Here is a 24,802-nt window from a genome sequence, read left to right on the forward strand (position 1 = left end):
AGGCCTCTCTTGCCCATGTCCAGAACTGTGGAAGATGGCTGCATTATTCAGTTTTCTGTGGTACATGTATGACTAGTTATTTCTGGTGTGCAAAAATAAGGCAACATAAGATTTGTAATAATTAAATAATTTAAAAAAAAATTGTTTTGATATATATGAAAGCAATCTTCCAAAACCACGTACAGTAATGTATATTACATTTTCTAGTCTACTTGATTTCATCTGAAATACTTTGGTATCTTAAAAGTTGATTATGAAATATATTGAAAATGTTATTTATGTCTTGACTTCTCTTTGCAGAGCAAAAGTTTGAAGGACATCTCACCACATTCCACTACTAGTAGTAGTAGTGGAGTCAGTAGTAGTGGCAGTAATGGCGGTAGTAGTAATAGCAGTACCACAAGCAGCAACAGCAGTCAGTATGGGTCAGTAAACAGCTCTTCTTTATCGACTACTAGAGAGCGAGCCAGAGATAATGAGAAACGTAACAGTTGGAATCCCTTCAAGAGGTCCAGGTCACGGGATAAATTAAAGTCAGATTCCTTAACTGACTGCAATGTTATCTTGCGATAGTTCAAAACTGAAATGCTCAAGTTCCTAAGTAGCTTACTTTATAGCAATGCCTTCAAGCTGGCATCCATAACACTGGGTCTTTTTATCCACTTCTGAAAGATTGACAAGTAATGTCCCCTGATGTTATTAAATTTGATTTTTGGTAATATAACAAGACAGTTAAGGTTATTATAAATCTGCTTTTGAATTTCATGAGTTCTTTGTTTTGATATCCCCTTGAAAGCACTGTACTCATTTACTTTGTAATTTTATATATTATATACACTGTATGTAAGTTGTTTTAATTGCATATGGTATACATGTATCACATTTTTGTGGAAGGAATGGTGTGCCATATATAAATATTGCATATTTGGATTGTTTTCTTGTGTTCAGTAGCCTACTCAGTATAGGTTACTGTGGCATTAGTTGTAGTCATTTACTTCTTATACTGCATTGGACTATATTTTCATTTAAGGTACTAGTCACCTTGTAAATCTATGTCTATAGAGTAAACAGAACTTTATGTAAATAAATGTAATGTATAATTTGTGTCAATTTTGGAAACAAAATAATGTACAGTACTTAAATGTGGTTATTGTCAATAATGTAGTCTTGCCAAATGTACTGTATTTTTTTAATGTCTCAGTAATAAATGTTATTCCTCTTGTAAGTTATAGGGCTATAACTTAAGCTTCAGAATGCCATTAAAATGCTATTAGAGAAAGATTAATTTTGAATGCAGTCAGTTCAGATGCAAAATTTATAGAAAAGTAATTTACTTATTCTTTTCTAACAAAACTTCACCATTGTCATATTTGAGTGTTGTGAGTGTACATATCTCATTTACAATTGAGACAAAGAACTAAATTTCCATTGCTAATGTTCTTGCCCAGCTCATGAGAACACTTTACAAGAGAGCAAAGTTCTTTTGAGGAATTGCACTTGGCAAGCAGAATGAAAAGAAATATAGCAAACTTTCTTTTCCTCTATATATACAGTATTCAGTGTGTGGAATACCAAAGAATCCTACCATGGGCTAATGACAGAGACATGGCCATAATCATAATACATACAGTACATACACTTTACACTTAAAGCATTTCTCTTCAGCCCCACATTTGTAAGTTTTCACCCAGGACTTTGACCAGTATTAGATGAACCGTTCATCCTTAGAAAAGTTTTAACTAATTATAACAAGACTTGTGAATAAAAAATTTACAATGCTTTTGTTATAAAATTTCCCAAAATACACGAAAATATAAACATTTTTGTTTCCATTGTACATTCATTATCTTTCCTCGTTATATTTTATTTTCCTAATAAACTTTGTTTTATATATCAAATTATTTTTCCTTTGTACATATGATCTGTTTATGTATATATGTAAAATATCTGTAAATCAAATGTACTCATCAAATGCAATGGGACTATGCCATTGTAAAATTGCTGTAGTTACTAAGTTATTCAGTAACAAAAATTTTAAGTGACCATTGTATGTAACCAATCCTGTACATAATAAACTACTGGAAATAAAATCACTATTAATACCCTGAATATTATTAAAAAGTAAACATTTTTCACATTTACAGGTGAGAAACTAAGTTCACCAAAGAAATTTAAAGCGCAAAGTTACGGGTTGTAATGCTGACTTACGCTTCTTAATAATATGGAATGTTATGCTGACTTACGCTTCTTAATAATATGGAATGCCAACAAAGACAACATTCCTTGATTCCAAAAGACAATGTTTTCTCCATATCAGCAAAGTTAACTAGCAATATTCTCCATACTTTTTACAAAGAAAGTAGACACAATATGTAAAAATAACAATGATAAGTTTGAACATTCAACTACCTTGTCATAAGAATTATGCAAAAACATGACTGTATACGTATGAATGGGAAAAATACCACATTTTATATAATGTAACACTAGTTTTTATACAAACCCATCAACAAAATAGGGTTATATAGAGCCACATTCGTGGTCTCGGAATATCTCCGGATTCACAATACCTATCAAACAAAACAAAACAAAAAAATGGTAATCTTCAGATGGATCCTATGGACTCTATGGTATCAATCAATCACTTTCCTTGCTTTTCATGTAGTCCAGAAATGAGGCAGGAAGATCAGTGGGGTTGGGTCAAGGAAATTCATGGGTATGAGGGGGGGGGGGGAATTGTTTTAAACCCTAATATGATTTAATACTACCACATCAATCATATACTTCTGAAATCAACTGAGTGCCCACCAAACAGCCATAGAGGCAATGAAGTATCTCTAAGACAACCTGATTATGTATGCCCTCCTGCTGTTTGGATTCAAAGAGATAAAAAACTAGCTCCAAAAGTCAATGAACACAAAGATGACTTTCATCACAAGAAACTTCCAACCTGAAAGAATCTACTCAAATGGCCTTATACTTTTCAAATTATTCAGGAACCTTGAAATGTCAACTTCATGGATGGAGGTTATCCAGTGAGGTCTTAATGGTAGGAGGTTTTTCAGAGCAGACAGCTGCAGTCATTAAAGGATATTGTAGAACTTAGCCTACAACTTCTAGCAACCCAAATGGAGCTAGTTCTGTAATGAGAGCAATGAAATGGGTATTAATCCTGTAGACTGTTGTTGCTATAATAGATAATTATTTAATTTTTCCTCAGTCAAGGGATCCACCCTCTCATCCGTACTTGAGCTTCTTGGACTAGATGTGAGTTCATCCACCATTTTGAGAATGAATCCTTGAAGGTTGCCTAACATTCTAAATGATATCTCTCCATGGTTCAGAAGTCCCTTACCAACCTCCATACAAACCACTTCTTGGGACATCACAGTTGGATCTTACACTGAAGACTGTTTTCTTAGTGGTGTCTGCATCTCTGCAAAAAGCCAGTGATATTCACGTAATTACTGGATAAATCACACGCATTCCCAGTTCATCTTCACTTTGTGCTTGATACACATCACATGGTCCCTGGTCTTATCAATGCTCCTTCATTGCTGATATTGAGGGAGTCTTCAGCTTCCCGTCTGGGGTTGCAGGTGCCACACCAATCTCTATTCATGATGAAAGTCTCCTTGCCTGTCTTGATGACCCAGCAGAAGCTGCTGATGAGTGGAAATCACTGGAGGAATGACAAGGGAGAGAGAATGCATGATGGTTTCTTCTAGGCAAGAGTCTGCGTCTGTAATTGAAGTGGCTAACTGGTCACCTGATCTTCACTGTCCACTTTCCCAGTCTGCTAACAGCTAGACTCTGGTGTTGAATCATTCTCAAGTGTCCCTTTCATGACTGATACTCATTTTCCCCGGTGTTTCTCAGACAGCAATAACGATAAGAACCATTAGCTAACAGTGACTCCTTCAAGCAGGGGCTGAAGTAGTTATGGTTAGTATTTCCCTTCATTGAGTGAGTGGAACCTGAATCTTTTAAGGGCAAGGAATTGACAATCACTGTGAATTGCAGTGTTTGTATTCCAAATCATGTGCAGCTACTCTCCTTGGAATGTTAGGAACTGGGAAGGAAGACAGTCACAGTCACTGTTCTTTTGCCAGTCCCTGCCACCACAGTTGTAAGTGTGGATGGCTGGACAAAGTAAAAAGTAAAACTGCAGCACAAGGAGGGCAGGTTCCTATCAATGAGACCTTTCCATGTTTGCTGAATAAGTGAAAAGCACGGCACTAAACAACACAGCAAAAAAGATGCTGGCATATAAATGTATGCCAGCAGTATGTGTAAAAAAAGCACTAACAGATATGTGATACTTTATATACAAAATGTTTAACAATTTTGAGAAAAAATCTGATGTAACTGATACACTTGAAAAAATCGTAAAAATAAAACAGAACACAAGGAAACAGCCTACCTAGTGCAGTAATGATGAGGCATGTTAATGCTTGAAAGGTAGGGCCTATAAAAACTTATCAACACAAACATTTATACAGACCCATTAATCATATTAGCCTATTGTGTGTAAAATAGACCCAGGTACACTGAACTGAAAAGCTGAAAGAGGGTTTCACCATACATGCCAAGCCTACATCATCTCTCATTCTAGCCTCCATCAAGAAGAGTGATGAGAAGGAAGAAGAGCACTGAAGACTATGATTAATGGGTTTGTTGCAAGCTTGACCCATTACTCATAAATAGACTGAACTGCAATTTAGAAGGGAGCATGGCACAAGAGTCTCTGAAGAGAGTAAAAGATCCAGAGGAATGACAGCACACAATGGAAGATATATCCCATCAGTAAACATGCCAAGCACTTGAGGCATAAGGCAGGTACATCAAGAAAAACACACCTGGAAGAGTTAAACACCAGAGAAGAGGAGGGCACTCTAGCCACTAATATTTATTTCACTCCTAACTTGTAAGGCTTCTTTGCAGGCAGTTTGATTCTTTGCAGGCAGTTTGAAAGGCTAAAAAGTTAAGAGGCCTTGGCATATCAATACTAAGCAATGGACAACAGCTGGTAAAGATCTAAAGGTAACTCTACAGCATTAAATAGAAGACTTGGAATAGGCCAAGACCTAAAAGCACCTATAGCTACTCAAGACTTCTAATCCAACAGGACCCCCTTCCCTGAACACTTGTAAATGCTACACCTCAAGGAGTAAAACCCTACACACGACCCACTCTGTATTTTAATACCAGCTCAAGACTTCCCAGTAAACATCACAGTTATTTTGCAACTCAGATGTAATATATTCTTTTTTCTATTAAAATAATTCTATCAAAAAATGTTTACCTTCCCATTTATGAAAGAATGGCAAATGTCGAAGTTACTGGCAAAATGCAGTAACAAAGAAAGACTGAAAAATCTTTACGCAAATTGAATGCACCTGATACAGCAATCACAGTTAACCCCAATACTAATAATAATAATAATAATAATACCAAAAGCTCGACCAAATATTGGCTGATGAATCAAAATTCCAGATAATTAGCAAGAACCCCATCGAGGACATCCGATGAGACATCAGTAGAACGGCTGAAAGATCCATGCCTCAAGAAATGCCCTCAGGCTTTCCCTGCCCAGGGAGATTTTATTTACAGTACTGTAAAAACCCACAAGCCTGGTAACCCCCTACGACCAATTTTAAGCCAAATACCAACACCTAGTTACAGCATTGCAAAAGCTTAATGATCTCCTTACTCCATATATCCCCAAAAGATACTGTCTCCAGTCGTCTACTGACTTTTTATGGAAACTCTAACTCTCCTTCTACAGGTATTATCGCCTCCATAGACGTTGAGAGCCTCTTCATGAATGTTCCAGAAGATTGAACATATCCTGAATAGGGTATACAGATGTGAGGACACACCAACTATGAACATCCCCAAAAAGCCCTAAAACCCTTCTTGAAACATGCATTAAGAAGGCCCCCTTTACCACCCACAGAGGACATCTTTACAACCAGACTGACGGTGTGGCAATGGGATCCCCTTTAGGGTTTCTATTTGCCAATTTCTGCGTGAACGTCGAGAGGAAAGGGGTCTTCAGTGAGATTCCCCGCCTCCTCAATACTACAGGTATGTAGATGAACCCCTTTGTGAGAGTGGACAGTGAAGAAGATCTAGAAACATTAAGGACAACTTCTGAAGAATGTTCTGTCCTCCATATCATGTGTGAACGTAGTGTTGACAGTGCCCTCCCCTTCCTGGAAGTTTGGGTACAGCAGACCCTGACAGGTTATATGTACCACCACAGTCTATAAAAAGCCTACGAACCTGGGTCTATGCCTTAATGGGTCCAGTGAGTGCCCTGACAGGTATAAAAAGTCTGTGGTGGATGCCTTCGTCCATCGTGCCTCACACACTGCCCCACGTGGAAAGAAACCACAAAGGAGACTGAAAGGCAAACGCAAGTACAGTACTCATAAACAACAATTTCTCTAATCGCATGGTAGAACAACAAAACCGAGTTTCTATATATAACTGGCACCGTGAAAGCATGACGAACACCAATAACCACCAAAGCGAGTCCATAAAACTATATTACATGAAATACATGCACCAAATATATTTAGATGATGATATGGCCCTTAGAAACATTATAAATGAAAATGTGACCCTACTGTAGAAGGTGACCACATTAATTTGATAATTATAAAAATATGAAAACAAGCAGGTTATCGCTTAAAAACAACCCAGCACCCCCAGAAACATCTGTAAAGAGAAGTGCTAGTGTCATCTATGAATTTACATGCCCAGTGGAAGGACACCACCACTCATATATCGGGATGACCACTACCAAACTCTCCAAATGTCTCTCGTGTCACCTCCAAGAAGGGGCTATCTTTAATCATCATGCACAAAACACAAAAACAGACCCGAAAGAGAAGAATTTGTAAATAAGTATTGGAATAACACCCAGCATCAATATGGTGAAAGAAATTGAATTTCTCCCAACCATCATACGGAGAAATTTAAGAAACCAACCTACGCCAGACACCAACGAGAGAGAGAGAGAGAGAGAGAGAGAGAGAGAGAGAGAGAGAGAGAGAGAGAGAGAGAGAGAGAGAGAGAGAGAGAGAGAGAGAGAGTGGAGGCATATTACCTCAGCCACGTTAGTAGGAGGTACCTGAGCCAACACCCACCCACAACCCACCAACACCGATGAGGCCTAGAAGATCGCAACGCCTCCGGGACCGATTTCGTCATCAACCTGTGACTAACCTAACCAACCTGTCAACTGTACATCTACACCCACAATCCCTGCCTGCTATATATTCCCACGTAAATTGCATGTCAATCCATTCACTCTTGGAAAACAATCGCCAGCGTGCTTGAAACGTCAGAGGTAGTAAAACTGAAATAATAATAATAATAATAATAATAATAATAATAATAATAATAATAATAATAATAATAATCTGAAGAAATCTTATCAAAACTGAGCCAAAAGTAATTTCAATTTTCCCAGCAAAAATTTTTGGTGTTGAATTAACAAACTGTATAAAGTGCTTGAGTAGGGACAATATTGTTAGAAGTGGGTTTCTACACTTCTACAGGATGAAAATATAACATGCAATATGAAAGTGAATCTACCATATTTAGTCATTACAGGTAACTTTCACAAAAAACCAAACCAATTATTATTTCCATCAAATTTTCATAACTGATAAAACTGACCCAGTACCAGTCCAAAATTGGCTTATCCCTGTAAGAGAGCTGAACCATGAAAATTATGTCCAGTATACATACAGTATTTTCATACTTTAAACTGAAAGAAACCTGTGTTACAATGAAAGAAAAGATCAATAAATTTTTTATTCCAAGTAAAATAAAACAATTTTCATTGTTTAACACAAAATAATTCTTCCAAGCTAAAACTACAAAATTTAAAATAAATACGTCCTTCTTTTATAAATAATTTAACATGAAAGCATAACCAATCTTACAATGTCATGCACTCTCATGCTTTAATTATCAAAATTAATTACTACTTTTTAGCACCATCTTAAAATGTTTATAAAACTGAGTACTGAGCAATACAGCACACCAATGAGGGAAAAACTATTATAAACTTAACCTAAATGACTTGACAAATTGTGACAAATTGTGTAATACAGTATGGTGACAAGAGAGAGAGACTAATTCCCTCTCAGCAAAAATGGCTTTTTCAAATAACGACACACTTTGCTAAAATACAAATGTACTTTGCTTGTGCCTAAACACTGTTCACCATCTATTTTTATAGTTGCTATCAACATGTGTCTAAGAAAATTAATACCTAATTTTACTTTTCTTGTTACTTTTAAAGTTTTGATGTGCAATTTCTGTCTGCATGACAAAGACTAACGTCTTTCATCACATGGAAAAACCTACACTGTAATTATACCAGGATACAGTACTATAAATGAAAGTGACGAAATAAAGTGAAGAATCGTACAGTGCACTCTTAGTTTAGATATTTTTACAGTTACAAAGAAGTATATGGATGCCTACAAGTATAATTAAATATATTTAATTCATCTTCCATTTACCAAAATCCAACAAGTACTGAAGAGTAACAAGTTGAGCACTGATGGTGCTGAAAAGTGTCTGATCAATCTAATCTACAGCAGAGAAATTAAAGTTGTTTTCTCCATTTCAGTAAGTAACTTGGAGAAAATTAATTTACTTATTTACTTTTCACTTATGAAGAATATTAAGTCAAATAAAACAATCGTCTAAATATTAGACCAAAGCAAAAATAAACAACTGTCTAAGAGAAAATAAGAAAAACAAATAAAAAAATTATGCTACAATAGTGCAGGTTCAAAATGACTAAAAATAGTATAAGGCATGCCTCACTGTTGAAGTCTTAAAATACTGCAATTACCTGGAATACTTGCAATCATCAAAAATGAAAACATGAATTTCATCATACTTGACATATGATTCAAGAAATATCTTTGTAGAATCAATTAAAGCTCCTTATCTGTGGTATTCAGCACTCATACTTCTGACTGGCCAGGAATACTGGAAAGACAAACAAAAAAGAAAAAAAAGGAACATGAGACCATAAATTAAGATTTCAATACAAATATTGCTAAAAAAATTGGAAGTACCATTTATTTCAGTATAAGTAACAATCTGTGAATCTAATTACGTAAGGATGTACACTACTTCATCTAATTATGTAGAAAATTTATACCACATTTTCCTTAGAACTGTAATGACCTCTCTTTACTCTCCTGCCACGCACACTTTCTGCCTAAATATTCACCTGAGCCAGGTCTTCATTCTTGCCCCTTCTCTTTGGTTTTCTGAACCTTCATACTTCCACATCTGATACTTTTTTAAATACAGGTAACTGCTCCTCTCCTCTTCTCAATATTAGACCAAGTTTTTTCAGTATTTGAGATTTTTATTTTTCTTTTTGAGATAACTTCCCAATGCATTCCAGCCATAAATCTTCGCATTTTTACAGTCCAACCTTGAAATATACTCCATTGTCAGTAGTAGTAGTAGTAGTAATGATGATATCTGAGTAAATGCCAGTAATATTACAGTATTTTGCAGCTTGGCTATGGCATCTGGATAAACCTCACCCTACCAGATACCTCAACTTCGTGTATGACCCTGGTGTATATTCTGAGCCATTTTTGGGCAAAAAAGGAGGGTCTTATATGCTGTCAAATACAGTATTCATTAATCACATAAAGCAAAAATTGCAATTTAGGCAAGTGGTCGAGCAGGTCCTAAGAATCCAAAACAGTTCAGTATTTTAGGACAAAACAATTCAGGAGCCAGGTGTCCAGAGAATTCTCATGGGGCAAGTTGTCAAGCACCCTTAGAGTAACTTAGTCAGTCAGTCTTGAGAATGAGTGATGAATGGAAAATGAAAATAATTAGGTGGAAGGCAACAGAGTGCATTTATAACTGCAATTGCTTGTAAAATTTCTTCTGTGGCAACTGAAGTCGTAAAACCTATTAGTCCCTTTCCTTGCACATAATATCACAAAGATAAAAAGTGCCAAACATTGACCGACATCTATATGTATTGCAATCTTAAAATTCCCCTTGAAAGCTAAGGAAAATGACAGGACCTGATCTCATGTTAAGTTAATCTTATATGGCTAGTCTCTTCTGATAATTCTGAATGTGCCTATTGGACATATTCAGGCTCAGCCAGTAGGACTGTCTTTTGAGACATGTTTCCTCCAGTGATGCAATGACACGAAGAGCCTGGAATCCTTGCCTCTTCAATGCCTGCTTCTCTTACAATATTGCTGGATGACTTTCAAAGGACAGGAAAGGTCTCTTTGATGTTGGATGATAAGGTTGAAACGGAGCAATGGTGCTATCCTGAGCACAGATACAGTATATATACTTACATTTCTCAGAAACAATCAAACATTACAGATACCAATTACAGCAACAGACCAACACATAACTGATATCTAGGCAAATACAAAAATTATTATTACAAAATTGAAAAATTAAGTAAACACCCAAAAAGGAAAACAGTACTTTGTACACAATATACAGTACCATTATCATTAACTGCCAACCAGCTCATGCAGATGTCTACACTTTTGGAGGCATGCAAAACAATTAGTAGGATAATTATTACCAGCCAGTGGTTCAAAGGCAAACATGCATAAACATCCGCCCTTAACTCTCTGATTGCAACGCACCAAGGGACTACTGGACTGCAAACAAGGGCTTTATATGGTTGATAAGTTTGGCATGAAAAGTCTAGCAATCTTGTTCCATTTCATCCAAGCTACTGTTGCTGCCTAGGTAGAAGAAATGTTCTACCTTCTTCAAGGCCTGCCCTTCCATTGCAACATGACTTTACCTTCATCTCCTCTCCATCAACTTTCTTCTTTCTTGTATATTTCAGGCAACAAATATCTCATACTCCATCTGTTAGTCGATACATCGCACTATACTGCATTCACCCTTACACCTTTCATAAACTATATATACATGGGCACTTCTTGATAGGACCTTTCCCTTTTCTTCCTTTCCAGTCACTGCAAGTTTTGTTTCATTTCACCAAATTCCAATCATGTCTAAATCTTTTCAAGTACCTCTACGACCTTCTCCGATTGTGCTAGTAAAATTAGGCCACTGGTGTACAGCAGTTCCCATGAGCCTACCTTTCTGTATTCCTACGATTAACACTAATATAAGCGGGTTACTCCTTAAACATTTCACTTTTACAATAATCAGCAGATCATGTGCAAGTTAACACAATTCATTAATTTACCAAACATTAAGAGTGTTTGTAAAATACCATGAACTACAATTTATATTACAGCCTTAATAAAAGTCAATACATTACAATACTGGTACACACAGACAATCTCCAAATTTTGTTCAAAATCTAAAATTCTTGTACTACCTTGGGACTAAATTATAATCAATATGAAATTTTAACAGGAGCTCAACAAAACATTAAGAAATATTTAAAAAATACAGTAACTAAATAAAAACAAGAAATATGCTGATCTAGCATCAAACTCAAAAACAGACTATAACTAACCTTTCTCTGATCTGCAACTTGGGTGAAGATAAAGATGATGTATCTAAGGAAAAATCTTGCAATTCCTGAACACGTTCACTTTTCTCACAGTTCCTTGATAAATCAGTGTTCACATTCATGTTAGTGTTACCTTCACCATTCATATCATTTTCAAAATCCCAGTTTCGTTGGATATTATGTTTTTCTAACACCATATTGAGTGCATCTCCCAAACTCCTGGCAAAAGTGTGTCCTAGCCGATGATTTTCACTTTCACTATCGGAACAATGCCCTGAGGAGCCACTGCGGCACCTGCTCCTTCCTACAGAGCAGCCTGAGTCCCACGTATCTCCAAAGTGGGGAGACTCCCTTCCTGTCTCGGTCACACTTGAAGGTCCGCTATTGTCTTCGGAATACTGATGCCTTCTTGTAAAGGAAAGACTGATGGCAGAGTCACAAGTGTCATAAAGCGAGCCATGAAATCCTTGAATTTCATTTGAGTCTTCGTCAGTAGCTTTTTTGGTGAAAGTTGTGTTCAAGATACTTTCTTGAGAAGATAAAATTTCTTTGGCGTCAGTAAACTTTCCTGGGATACATTCTGTGCCCAGATCACCTGTGGAGTCAATACAATCAGATGATGTTGAATCATCAATGCAACAGGTTAACTCCTTATCAAACTCCACATCCTCACATTCCAAACCATACACAGACAAATCACCTAAGCTATGAGAAATGACTGAACAGCATGAGGAGACACTTGGAGATCTGCTAAAATAGTGGTCATAAGGAAGCTCCTCGTTCCTGTTAACAGTGTTTTTAACTTTAGGAGACATATCCAGGGGCTCATTACTTTGAACACACAATCCTGAAGAGATTCCCTCTTTGCTATATACATTATTTTGAAGTTCTGAATGCAATTCTTCATCACTATCCTCATCGACATACTCATACTCAAAACTAGACCAACTCTCTTTTCGAGGGAGGTCCAAGTTTTCATCCAGTTGACAAATGACAGCACTCAAAGGAACAAATATCTCCCCATGATCTGAAAAAAATAAACCAAAGAATTATACAAAAAATCTGGTACTTTTGTTGATGCTCTACTTTTGGTCATAATTTACCTACTCATTTTATCATCAATTATTAATTTAACTCTGACCACATTTTAGCTAGAACAAATTACTATTACTAGAAAATTTAGGTTTGCAAAGGTCTTTTACTGTTGTATGTTTTTAGTTAAAACAGTATTTCATATGTTTGAGATTTTAGGCCTTCTTGGCTACTTACATTGTACTGTTAAACAATTTTTCTTTCCTTAATTAGAGCACCAAGAAGAGGTCCTTTGGAGGACAACTGTTAGGCATATTCTAACCATTTACATATTTCATTTTCCTATGTGGAATAAAATTGAGATATCTTTGTGTCTGAGATTACCAGTATAACACTAATAAAAATACATTCACTATTATAACTTCTTTAAAGTTTAACGCCTGGAAAAATTGAGTATTTAAAATAACAGCTTAACCACAAAAACTCAGACCTAAAAGGTGGCATAAGGTATTTGATATTCATAAACCATTTAACAGGTTACAATTCTTTGTGAACTTCATAACAAATTATAGTTGATTTCAATTAAAAAGCAGCATTATCAAAATAGTTTCTGATCAAAGTTGACTTGTCTGTCTAAAATAATGGGTAAATTTAGTAAATATATCAATAACTCCAGGAAACAACTGCAAAAAGTAAAAATAATGACTGATTCATGTGGTAGAGCCATAATGTAATCACAGAGCTGAACCAGTAATGAGCTCAATCATAAGTCAAAGCAGCTAATACAGTAATGTCTAAGATCCTTGACTGATGCTTCTTTCCTATCTTCTGCCAGAGATTTATCTCTCTGAGATAGAGTGGTTTGTGATGGTAGGTTTCTGTTCCCTAATATTAGCAGTCATGGCTTGGGCCATCGAGAGATGGTCTTGTGTGTCACTTTTTCAAAAGTTGTATTTTAACAGAGATCTTTCACTTTCACAATTGATCCCTTTTCCCATTTTTCTGCAGAGAGCAACCAGGTTCACTGAACAGCAGCACTAATATGCCTCACTGTTGAACTTCTCAGTTCCAGAGGTCCTTTATTCCTCACACTGTTGGAAAGTGGAACAGCCTTCCTAAGGATATCGTGCAACTGGAACTTCAGAAGTTCAAGCAAAGATGCAAAGCATTACTTCCCTAATGCAATTCAACTTGTAACTTAATATTTTACTAATTTTTTTAAATTCATTTTGTTAATTTACCTGTTTCTCTAATTACTGATCTCCTCATACTGTATTTTCCATTACCTTCTGTTACTTTTTTTGAATGAACACCATATTCTTTAGAAACTTGAATTTCAAGTCAACAGCCCCTGTGAGCTTGTTCCATATGAATAGGGTTCATCTTCTGAATAATAATAACTCTTGGAGAAAGAAAGAAAGTCTTGACTTGGTCACAAGACATGTCTACAGATTCTTCAGGCAAACAACAATCCACTTCCAAGGTGTGTAGCCTTCTTATAGAGAGACACTAAAGGTTATGAAGTGTTTTTGATTTACTGAGGGTCTGAAGGACACAAGGGACTGCCTACAAATTTAAGCTGGTGGCAGCCAAGAGGAGAGTTCCAATTCTGGTCTCTCTGGTTATAGGATTTTAGAAATACTTTGTGCACTGCAAGCGGGACTATTAAGGAAATCACACCTTGAGAATAAAGACCATTTAGAAGAGAATGCATTTAGTTACTGGCCACAAAGATGGAGTATGTTAAAAGGTCAAAAGAAATCTGGATATACAGAAAGGGGTTAATGATGGGATTGTTCTGAAAGTCATGGCACAAAAACAGCATTCACTAAGATGCTTTGCAATCCTGAAGAGCTAAGAGATAAGTGATAAGATATTTGGAAGCCTTCCTAGAAAAGGTAACCTATAAAAGCTAAAACCTTACACTGACCAGTGCAATCTGAGAATTTTCTGAATTCTTGGAAGAGATATGGTGTACATGATGACTGGACAGGTCTGAATATTAGATATTGAGTAATTCTCATACAAATAAGTATCTGAGGACACTGGTAACTTAGTATCTGCTGCTGAGTTTCTATTTTGGTTATAACTATGTCATGGACTACAGATCAGAGAATACAAAAACTGTTCTTCATTCTAACAATTTTTACTTGAATTCTCCAAGTTCCATAATTTTATTACAACTCTGGTTTTATACTGAAATTTTAAGATATTTTCTAGCATACTCACCAGGTGCCCATAACTTCATAGTTATGCCAACAGGTCGCATATATCCAGCATGAGCTAACAAAGCCTCGACAGCAATGGGGGACACTGCACTTTGATTAAAAGTGACATATCTTTCATGACCCAAGTACAACACTGTTCCTACTCTTTCTCCTTCGACTAAAATGGTGCTTCCTGGAGGTAGCAGGGAACCACCTCTGAAATAAAGTTGATTTATGTAAGACATTAGTGTACAATTCCCCTAATTACAACAATCACTTTTAACCCTGTATGAGGCAGGCAGTTTCTTTCATTTTTTTCATTTCACTCTAATCTTTTTAACTGGCTCTCCAAATTCTTTTATCATACCCTCCAAATTCTTTTATCATACTCCAAGTTTCACCTTTTGTGTATATTCAAATCGTTCAGGCAAGCTCTAAAAGTCTACAAATGTGACATGATGGTCTCATATGGCGTGTCTGGTCTCAATTGACAAAACATCTTATGAAATTATACAATATTTTCCAAAAAGATATAATTTTCACACTTTTTATTTTTGATCTCAGCAATATTCATCAACTATATTATCACAAAACATCACTCCTTTCTCGCTTCTATTTAACATCTATTTTCACAAATACTCATGTCTGACATTTGCAATACTGTGCTTACACCTAAGAAAATCCCTGGGCTACTCTGTTCACATTCTTTCAAATTACGCTTTCATCAAAACTCCTTGTCAAAAATGAATCTTGCTGCTTTGAGTCACAGCCTTAACAGGCATGTACCAAAGTTCCTTGGCCTTAGAGGTTCAATCTGATTTGATCAGTTCTCATCCCCTTTGCAAACAAATTTTTCAGCCCTTAGAGTCAAAAAATAAAATTCAGTCTTCTGACTGAATTACTTCATAATGCTAATTATATTAACCTAAAAGACTTATATGACCCTATTAATTAGGTGAGCTATCAAACGGCAACCCATCCAATACAACCTTTTACTCTTTCCGAGAACACTGAATGCTGTAAGAAATAAATTCCCATTTTATCACAACCAGACACGCTTGTTATCAAGTTGTATATTACAAAATAATACATGATAATAAGTCGAATAAATTATCCCTCACAAACAAAACAATCAAGTTCAAGTAATAGAGGATCTGCAAAGGTAACTAGAGCATGGCTGACTAGAGTAATCCTCCGCCACCAGAAATCTGCTCTCAAATTATGGGCTAGGATCTTGACTATTTTGCCCATAGTAATTGAAACAGGAACAGGTTCTTAACCTGACATGTAACTGACCTCAAAAACAAACTCCTTCTCAATGAAAAATCAAGACTGAACATGAGTCCTATGGATCACATATTACTACAGTATAATGATAATTTGGACTGGAATACAGTGCCTATCCTAAACCCAATAATCAAATTCAGATACTCTTTTTATACAAAAGCAAATGCAGTTAAAAAGAAATTTTTTTTAAAATCTGTCTTCCTGACAAGAGGTACACTAATGAAATAACTACAATACATCAAAACTTACTCAGTTGTGAGAGCATATAATTGGCATGTAGGATCTGCAGTTAAATGACAACAGATGACACACTCACAGCCAGCAAGGGGATGAGGTAAACTTAACTCCTGCAAAAAAAGACAAAACATTTAATAAAATTTTCAAAATAACACTAACTGTTGTGTAAATCTACTTAGAATAAATCTTTATGAAAATGGTCTTCCTCACAAAAAAGTTTTAATCTATAATTGCCAGAGCAAAGTGTCAAGCTACAATTACAACACCATATTTGTGCTGCATTTAAACCAAACACCATGAAACAGGGAAGTTAAAATTTTCCATCTGGAGAACAATTTATAAACCATATATTTAAACCAAAGACCAAGAAACAAGGCAGTCACCATCTTCCATGTAGAGAACAATCTATAAACCACTTCTGTTTTCACGGTCCATTCTTCGCATCTTCACGTGGAAGTTACCCAGCATACACCAAGGGAGATTGGTTTTTCAGAAACTGTAGCAGCAACTATCACCTCTTCTTGCAGACCCTCTACCACTTCCTTACCAGTTTAAATGGGTGCGTTTAGTTACTTCATGTAATGAATGTGATACTTATTCACTCAAAAGGCCTGTTACCTTGCTAGCTGACTTCATTTACATGAAAAATGTCAAAAACGCTTTTTCTCAGCTATTACGGGTAACGGGTCTGCTCTCTCTCTGATCTTAGTAGAGCAAGGCTTGGATTTGGGAAGATGGAACATATCTGACAAATGTCACCATTTTTCCCAGTCTATTCCTTTGGGTACTAATAATTATCCAAATTGTGATTTAACTTCAGTACTGCACAGCCTCACCAGACTCTCTTTATGAGCCCTTGGCAGATGCCTCTTTACTTAATGTAATCTTCAAGACAATGTTTCTGGTGGCTCTTGCCTGTACGTACGTTAATGAGTCCACACCCTGTTGGGAGACGATTCCCACTCCAGCTACTGGTCTCCTGTGGTCTTCTGTTAGTACTGAGATTCACAGCCAAGGTTTGGTCATCTAATAAACTTGGCTTATCCCTGGACTCAACTACTATTCCTGCCTTCCTTTCTTCTTCCAATGAAGATACAGTAGTCTTCTCTGCCCAGCAAAGCCATCCGGGCATAACTCCAACAGATCCAATTATTCCCACTATATTCTTTGTCTTTTCCTTCACACAGGTTACAAGTATCTTCAGTTTCAAAAACCTGATTTTATATTAACTTTGGCAGGTTATTTTATGTGATTATTTGCATGTGTCACAGATCCCTTAACTTGATACTGATGTCCATGAGGTTTGGCCTTTTCATCTTCCCAAGCTTTAAAATTCAATTTGGAACTCTGTCATCTTTTGAGGGGCACTTGGCATCATCAGATCACTTTTACAAGATTTTACTTACACAATAAATACTAACTGTCACAAAGGTTCACGTTTTACTGAATGGGAGGGGCACAGGCCCCTCATTCTCATCTACCTCATCACCTTTGCTTTCCATGAATCTGGCACACATGGAGGGATGTTTCCAGAAGTGCCTGCTTTTATGCCTCACATGCTTGGCGAGTGTGCCAACTTGTGATGCATCTTCTAAAACAAATCCATTGTTTTGGATGATACAATACTGCCAGACACTTAAAGAGAGTTGATAAGACTTCGAGCATCATGATTTATTCTTTTCCAAAGCTTTTTTGTCATCACCTTCCATTCTAAATTGACTTATGCTATTTATGATTAATAATCTACTTGCCCTACTTCACACCCTACCAGATGGAGGTAAGCTTGAAGGAATAACATGAGCAATAAGAAAGATTGTGATTTTTTTTATTTACTCTTTTCAATTATTTACACATCCCTAGAACATATTTCATTTATCATAAGCATATTTCTATTCCTGAAGTTCCTAATAAGTACAAAAAAAACAGGTTTTGATTTAGGAAAAAGCTATTTTTGGTAGCTGCTGAGAGTCCTCAAAGGAGTTACACTCTCATGGTCCCCCCAAGGATCCATAAGACAGACCAACCAATTACAAAGAATTCTCTTACAGTTTGTTTCAGCCAGAATAGTGCTTGTTGGCACAGCGATAGACTTTACAGGACTCAGGACAGGAGGGCTCTATCACCTGTCCTGCAACAATTACCTAGGTTCTACATCTTACTTACGCAGATGTGACAACATAAGTCTGCGCCATCTTCATTACACGCCAGGTCTGTGCAAGGTAACTGTTCACCCCAGTCCCATGCCTTTTTGTCAGGGAAGTGGGTGGGTTTGAGGACTCACAGCAACTACCAAAAATAAGTTTTAGCCATATCAAAACCTGTTTTCTGATAGCGTTGCTGCTGTTCATCCTCAAAGGAGATTACAAAACACAGACAGGTGACAAAATGGCCTAGCTCCTATTAATATATCCCAACAACCCAAGTTCCAAATGAGTACAAAATAAATTACATTATATTTAAAAATACCAGGGGCTACCATACTATACTTCTTTATAGTACATAGCTTTCACTTACTCTCATTTAATTAATTACAGAACATATCTTTCTTACCTTATTACTGTTATTAAATCCTGAGGCCGATGGACAATTAACCTCATCCATTTCTGACTCATTACGAGATGCGTCCTGGTTATTAACGTCACTCTGCAAAACGCTGGTCAGTGTTCGCGCCAGCAGTTTTACAGCCTCTCCTTCTGAAATGACAGTAATCATTTCAACCAAGAGTACAGATAAACCTGTTCCCTTGCAAACCAACCTGAAAACTACTGTGCAAATCAGAAACTTCTAAAAGATGCAAACTAATATGTTCTGCACAACTTAATGATAGCCCAAATTTTCATATAGCATAAGTTAAATAATAATATTGTGATATATCTTTATTACACTTGTAATCACAGCATCATTAATAGAGTTGTGTGATAGAAAGAAAGACATTTTAGACTGGCCAAACATATGAGAATGACATGAGACAGTACACTTGGCTTGTGCTTGTCACCTGTTTACAGAAAGGCCACTATTCTACTGCAATTTAGAAAAATGCATATTTTGTAAGTGGAAGACCCTCCAAAACACCAAAAAGTACAGGTTTTCCTGTTTCTTCCTTTAAAGAAATATCTGAATACTGGTAGGGTAGGGTACGTAAGAAGCTTCAAAATAACCTGCAGTGGAAGAAGCTGTGAAGATCAAGGAAAATGTTAATTTTTTTATTTTTCCAGAATATAGTCCAGTAAACTGGGAAGCATCTTGGATGTCACCAAATACTGTCCTCCATTTTTTTATCTAAGAATTTAAAAGGTATTAATGTACTTTGCTCTAATAAGTGGAAGTGCTGTTCCTTTAAATTCCTTTGACTCATACAGACAAAACAAACACCACTGCACTAGGGGGGTTTGTTAGAAAATTCTTCTTAAATTAACTAACATCAACCAATGGAAAAATTAAGCGAGGAAGAGATTAAATGACAACAGTAACTGAAGCCGTTACCTTTATCAATATAAGTAGTGAGTACAGCATTTTCTGATAATTAATGCGAGAAGTTTTGGAGACAGTTTTGGCTAAAGATCATCTTGCAATGTTAAAAGTTAAGAATCCCGGATAGATACTCATACAGAAATTCCTACAAAGAAAAATGTACATACTGAAAGCTGCAACATTAACAATAAAATGAAATGCCAAGCAAGCTACTTGTACAAGCTTTTCAACCTACCAAGTACATTATGATGGCTCCAAAAGAACAATAACTTAGCAGTAAGCACACTCACTATTACACCATTGCTTGAATGTTGAGAAAATACAGCGAGGCAGTTTTTTTTTTTCAGATTTATAGTGACTGCATAAAAGGAAAAATAAAATCTGTTAGCCATTTAGTATTGAGTACCAAATGAAATGTTATGACCATGACAATATTCACCTTTATTTTCTGCAACACGCTGGCCTGGTGGAGTGTGAATTTCTGCTACCGTTATTATACAGGAACTGTTGTTACTACTTCTACGATGCTCGTCACTGTTGGTGCAACTCATGTAGCTATAAATGCTGCTTGTGCTGCAAATACTAGAAGCTTTCTGAAAGGAAAAAACATTCTACATCAATAAATCTGACAATGCAGGTACAGTACTAAATTTACACACTGATGTACAAATTAAGCATAAATTTATCTAACTGGTCTATATTTCACAAAAAATATGAAAAACCATATAAAACAGATTTTAATCATTGTTATTACAAAACAACAATTATACAGTATACATTTTCATATAAAGGCCAAACAGTATAACAGTGTTTTGTCTTTAAATACTTGTCTGTTGGTTGTGCTTCGCCGAACTCTACGTAAGCTAATAGTGCTGTACTTCCGTCTAACAAAACTTGAAGCAGGAAGACTCTGGCAAATATTGAGACTTCTGGTAGAGGCCTGGACTGAACCACGCGAAAAGCTGGTTTTTTTATCATTATTAATTAACTTCGGTACTAGACTAGAATGAGCTTCAGGCATACTGATGCTTGACGTTCTACACTCTCCCTTCCCTGGTTCACGCACTGCACGACAATCGCTATTTCCATCACAGTGTCTTGAACCACCATCTTGAGCACTTGTTACATTACTTTGGTAATCACTTCTTAAAAACTTAAGGCCACTTGCGATGAAGCTTGCTGGGGCTGACCCACATCGCTGCGTCACCAGAGATTCTTGTAAGTTAGGGGACTGGGAATGCACTGAGCAGCTGCCATTGACGGAGGCAGTTCCACTGATATTGTTTTCCAAATTAAGTCTATGTTTTTCTAAATCAGTTAACCGCTGCTGAAGTCTGTGGAAAAAATAAGCATTGCATCATTACTGTGTTGATGTTAAAAGTTATATAATAAATGTAGACCACTTTACTGAACTTTGTACTGCTGTACTAATACTGTACTGTGACAGGGTACAAGAGTTATATTAAATACCAATTGCAAATATATCAAGCAGTATCTGAAGAATGCACTTACAGTATACCACCAATCAGTGCTAACAAAGAAAACAGTGCGAAACAGGCAACAAACAGCATCACAGTGTCATATACAGTAATTGAATAAATTAATACCTAGAATGACCATACAAGCTCAAACAAAATCCCTGCTAAAAAGGACATACTTTGTGTTTTCTCTAAGAATGTGGGCAACGCTGGCACACAGAGACACGACCCCATGCCTTAAACTACCCACAACCAATGACACAGCTGCAGACACTGCTTCTTCATTGTCTGTAGACACAAGGGAGTCTGAAAAGTAAAAAGAAAATATAAAACAGCCTTTAGAATATAAATCCACAAGAAACTTGTATATGTACACATACTGTACCTGTGTAACATCTATGACCTCAGCACTAAACAAGTGCAGTAAAGCATATATTTTAGCAATGGATTCTGCACAGAATTTGGCCGACTAAACAAGTGTTAAAATAAATGGCCCAAACATTGCATTGAAAATTATATAAATTTAAGATTATTTAATCACAAGTAATTAAAAGATGACTAGAGGTCATCATAATCCACTAAGGCCAAATACATAGATGGAACATACTGAAAACGAAAATACAAGATACAGTATGGGGAATAGGTGACCCTAAGCAAATAACATCCCAAATTACTGTAATACAGTGTACCATACTAAACACAACAATTAGCTAGTCCAGAAAATTCAGCCCCATATAAATCAATTAACCTAGGCAAATGTAATACAGTACAACAAATTGTATTTAAAATAATCTTAATGTTTTCAAATATTTAATCCTTTGATGTTAGACATACATATCTTATTTCCTTTTTAAATATAACAGGTCTCCAATTTATGAAACTACAGCCTATGACTAAAGTTAACTAATAACCTCCAACTGCCAAGACTATGCCCCATACTAGTGACTACTGTACTGTATTTTAAACTAGAGTCTTGCCTTTGCTTTAGTTTTTAAACCATAATGCTATACTTTTAGTGTTGCTGATGAAGTAGTGGTGTTATTTATTGTTGGTCAACTATTATTAACACACAACTCTATCCAGCAATGTTGGGACCCTGTGGGAACTCAGGGTTCTGGGTGGGGAAATACACTGGGAGAAATCCAAAATGTACGTTGGTCTCTTGGAATGGTTCTGCGCATTCGGAATTCATTAGGGAGCCATATGTTTTAGAAAGGACTGGCTATGGAAACCTATTATAAAAGGAACTATACTAACCTAACCTAGCAGGCCATATTACTTAGTTGGGGGAGGGGGGATCCAGGATGGCCAGTGTATGTCTCCTGAGGTTAATTACAGGTTAATTACAGTCGACCAACAAAAAGTAAAGATAAGTTCTTAATAAGCAACCAAAATACTATAGGAAAAATCAATATCCAAAGTATACCCGACGCAGAGCGCTTGCTTAGCTCTGCCAAAAAAACTTACAGCTCAAACTGAATTAACTCAGGCCTAGTCTCCCCTATGAATGCCTACGGTAGGCCTAGACTAGGCTATAGCAAAGGTGTTTGAGAAACTGCCGATAGGCTACTAACCTAGCCTATTGGCCTACAAGCTTTTGTGACATTGGGAAAGATACTTGGCAGTGAATTTTCATAAAGCTATATGGTAATTTAAACGAATTAATTATAATATTAACATGGACAGTCATGATTACGCCGAATGACTGGCCTGAAATTACTTACACTGGTTTTAGGCCTACAACTCTCGGACCTGGCTAGATTGATTCTAAACATGTCATCACGATTAGTATTACCATCTAATTCATTAATAAGTCAATAACAAAAAAACTCCCAACGAAATAGGTCGAAATACGTCTCTCACCTTTACTGCTCTCCTTCTTCCCGAGGCCTAAGCGCACTTCGTCCACATATTCGAATTCGTCGCGGGTCCAACTGCTAGCCCTGGAGGACTCCGAGACGGAATCTCCCATTTTCCCTTTATCTGTCACTTATTTGTCAGCATCAGAAGGTTTTGCTCTACGACCACTACGAGAAAAACCCGACATTGTGCGTCACGAAACCACGAACACTGCAAACACTGAGGAACTGAACTGCACACTTTTTTTTTCGAAGGTTACTTACAGCTGCGAGACACCCGTCTTCTCAGACTCGAGATAAGGAGGTGTTTGTTTACGAACTCTCCACCTTCTCGCCCGCTGATACCCGCTCGACCAATCAGAAGCGGCGTTCTCCCAGTCCTTCTTTCTGATTGGCTAAGACGCCTGGTGTTTTTGTTTTCGAGCTCTCGAACTTCTCACCAATGCTGATATCGCTTCGACCGATCAGAAGCGGCGTTCTGAAATCCTCTTTTCTAATTGGCTAAGACGGGTGTCGTGTGACGTATACCCAAGATGTGAGGGGCAGAGGGAATTATTAACCATTATTAACCAATGCTCATAGCCTTCCCGGGCAAAGGGGAAATGTCATTGGTGCCCAGGAACGTGGTTTTGAGTGTCACGTATAAAGGGGCTGCTTATAATCTGTGTACTTGCTATTAGGAGAGATAAGTTGATGATAAACAGTGTGTCGAATGTGTGAAAGGGTGCGAAAGCGAAAGTAACAATCACTCCGATTTTTCCAATCTGGTCAACAATTAATAATATAGATAAACATTATAATAACCCAGTCATCGATGCATAATTAGGCCAATTGAAAATGTTCGAGTGGTCTATCATTATTTTTCCAGATCAGAGTAAGAGGCAATTACATTTCACTCAAATTGAAGTACTTGGAAGACTAACTGATTGACTATGGCCACTAAAACTGGCGTCGCAAATACTTGGGAGAGCAACCTGTCAATCAACAGCACAAACGCCAGTGGGTCCTGAAAAATAAGGGGGTGGGGGTTGAATGGCACTTTTTTTTTTCTCTCGGATAGGGTTTTCCTTAGTTACATATGAAAATTCCTTCATTTCCTTTATGGTATCATTTTTCACTCTGTCCTGCCACCAGACTACTAATGCTCTTCTTGAAGCTTTAATTCTGAAACCATGTTTGTATAGTACTACAGATCCCCCTAGAGCTTAGAGTTATGTATGTAATCTTACTATTGTTGGACGCAATAAAGTCTATTGGATTTTCTAGATTTATGCATAGTCTTACCGTTGGATGCAATATAAGTCTATTTGATTTCCAAATCTTAATCAGTCAACCCTTCGTTTTGTTAGCCTGATTTCTGTCTTTTAATGAAGTCAAACTTACGAGAACCTGTAATGGATATTACTATTTCTAAATAAATAATTGTATGATTCAACCTCAATAGTCCTCTCTCCATCTAAAGTTTATTCAATCCTTTGGTGCGTACTTTGCCCTCATAAATCCAAGATTACTTAATTAATATTTCGCTATGGATGACTCTTTAATCGAATAAATTACAGTCTTCATTATATTCGTAAGTGAACATCTGTAAACCTCACGCCTGACGAACGCAGTAAGCGATAAGTCAATAATTCGTGGATTGCTTCAAGTGGAGACTCTGAAATTTGAAGTGGTACTTGAAGTTGACTACTATAA

The 24,802-nt window shown here is 36.6% G+C and overlaps 2 protein-coding genes across 2 annotated transcripts in view; one reads left to right on the top strand and one right to left on the bottom strand.

The window, feature by feature from the left end:
* LOC136830716 (rhophilin-2-B-like) overlaps positions 1 to 2,090 on the top strand; it is a 244,229-nt gene extending 242,139 nt beyond the window's left edge. The window contains exon 14 of the mRNA XM_067090502.1: positions 301 to 2,090. Within this exon, the coding sequence (XP_066946603.1) occupies positions 301 to 573 (273 nt within the window). The 3' untranslated portion in view covers positions 574 to 2,090. The remainder of the gene's footprint in view (positions 1 to 300) is intronic.
* A 5,727-nt stretch (positions 2,091 to 7,817) lies between these two features.
* Positions 7,818 to 23,766, bottom strand: LOC136830715 (serine-rich adhesin for platelets-like). Its single transcript, XM_067090501.1, has 9 exons — positions 23,112 to 23,766; positions 21,428 to 21,554; positions 20,597 to 21,104; positions 20,210 to 20,363; positions 18,850 to 18,992; positions 16,312 to 16,409; positions 14,798 to 14,991; positions 11,540 to 12,563; positions 7,818 to 9,024 (listed from the first exon to the last, which is right to left on the bottom strand). Exons 1-9 carry the CDS (start codon positions 23,218 to 23,220, stop codon positions 9,000 to 9,002), a joined length of 2,382 nt encoding a protein of 793 aa, XP_066946602.1. The 5' UTR covers positions 23,221 to 23,766; the 3' UTR covers positions 7,818 to 8,999.
* Positions 23,767 to 24,802: the final 1,036 nt, after the last annotated feature.

The sequence above is a fragment of the Macrobrachium rosenbergii genome, chromosome 47 (genome assembly GCF_040412425.1).
Source record: "Macrobrachium rosenbergii isolate ZJJX-2024 chromosome 47, ASM4041242v1, whole genome shotgun sequence".
Classification (NCBI taxonomy): Eukaryota; Metazoa; Arthropoda; class Malacostraca; order Decapoda; family Palaemonidae; genus Macrobrachium; species Macrobrachium rosenbergii.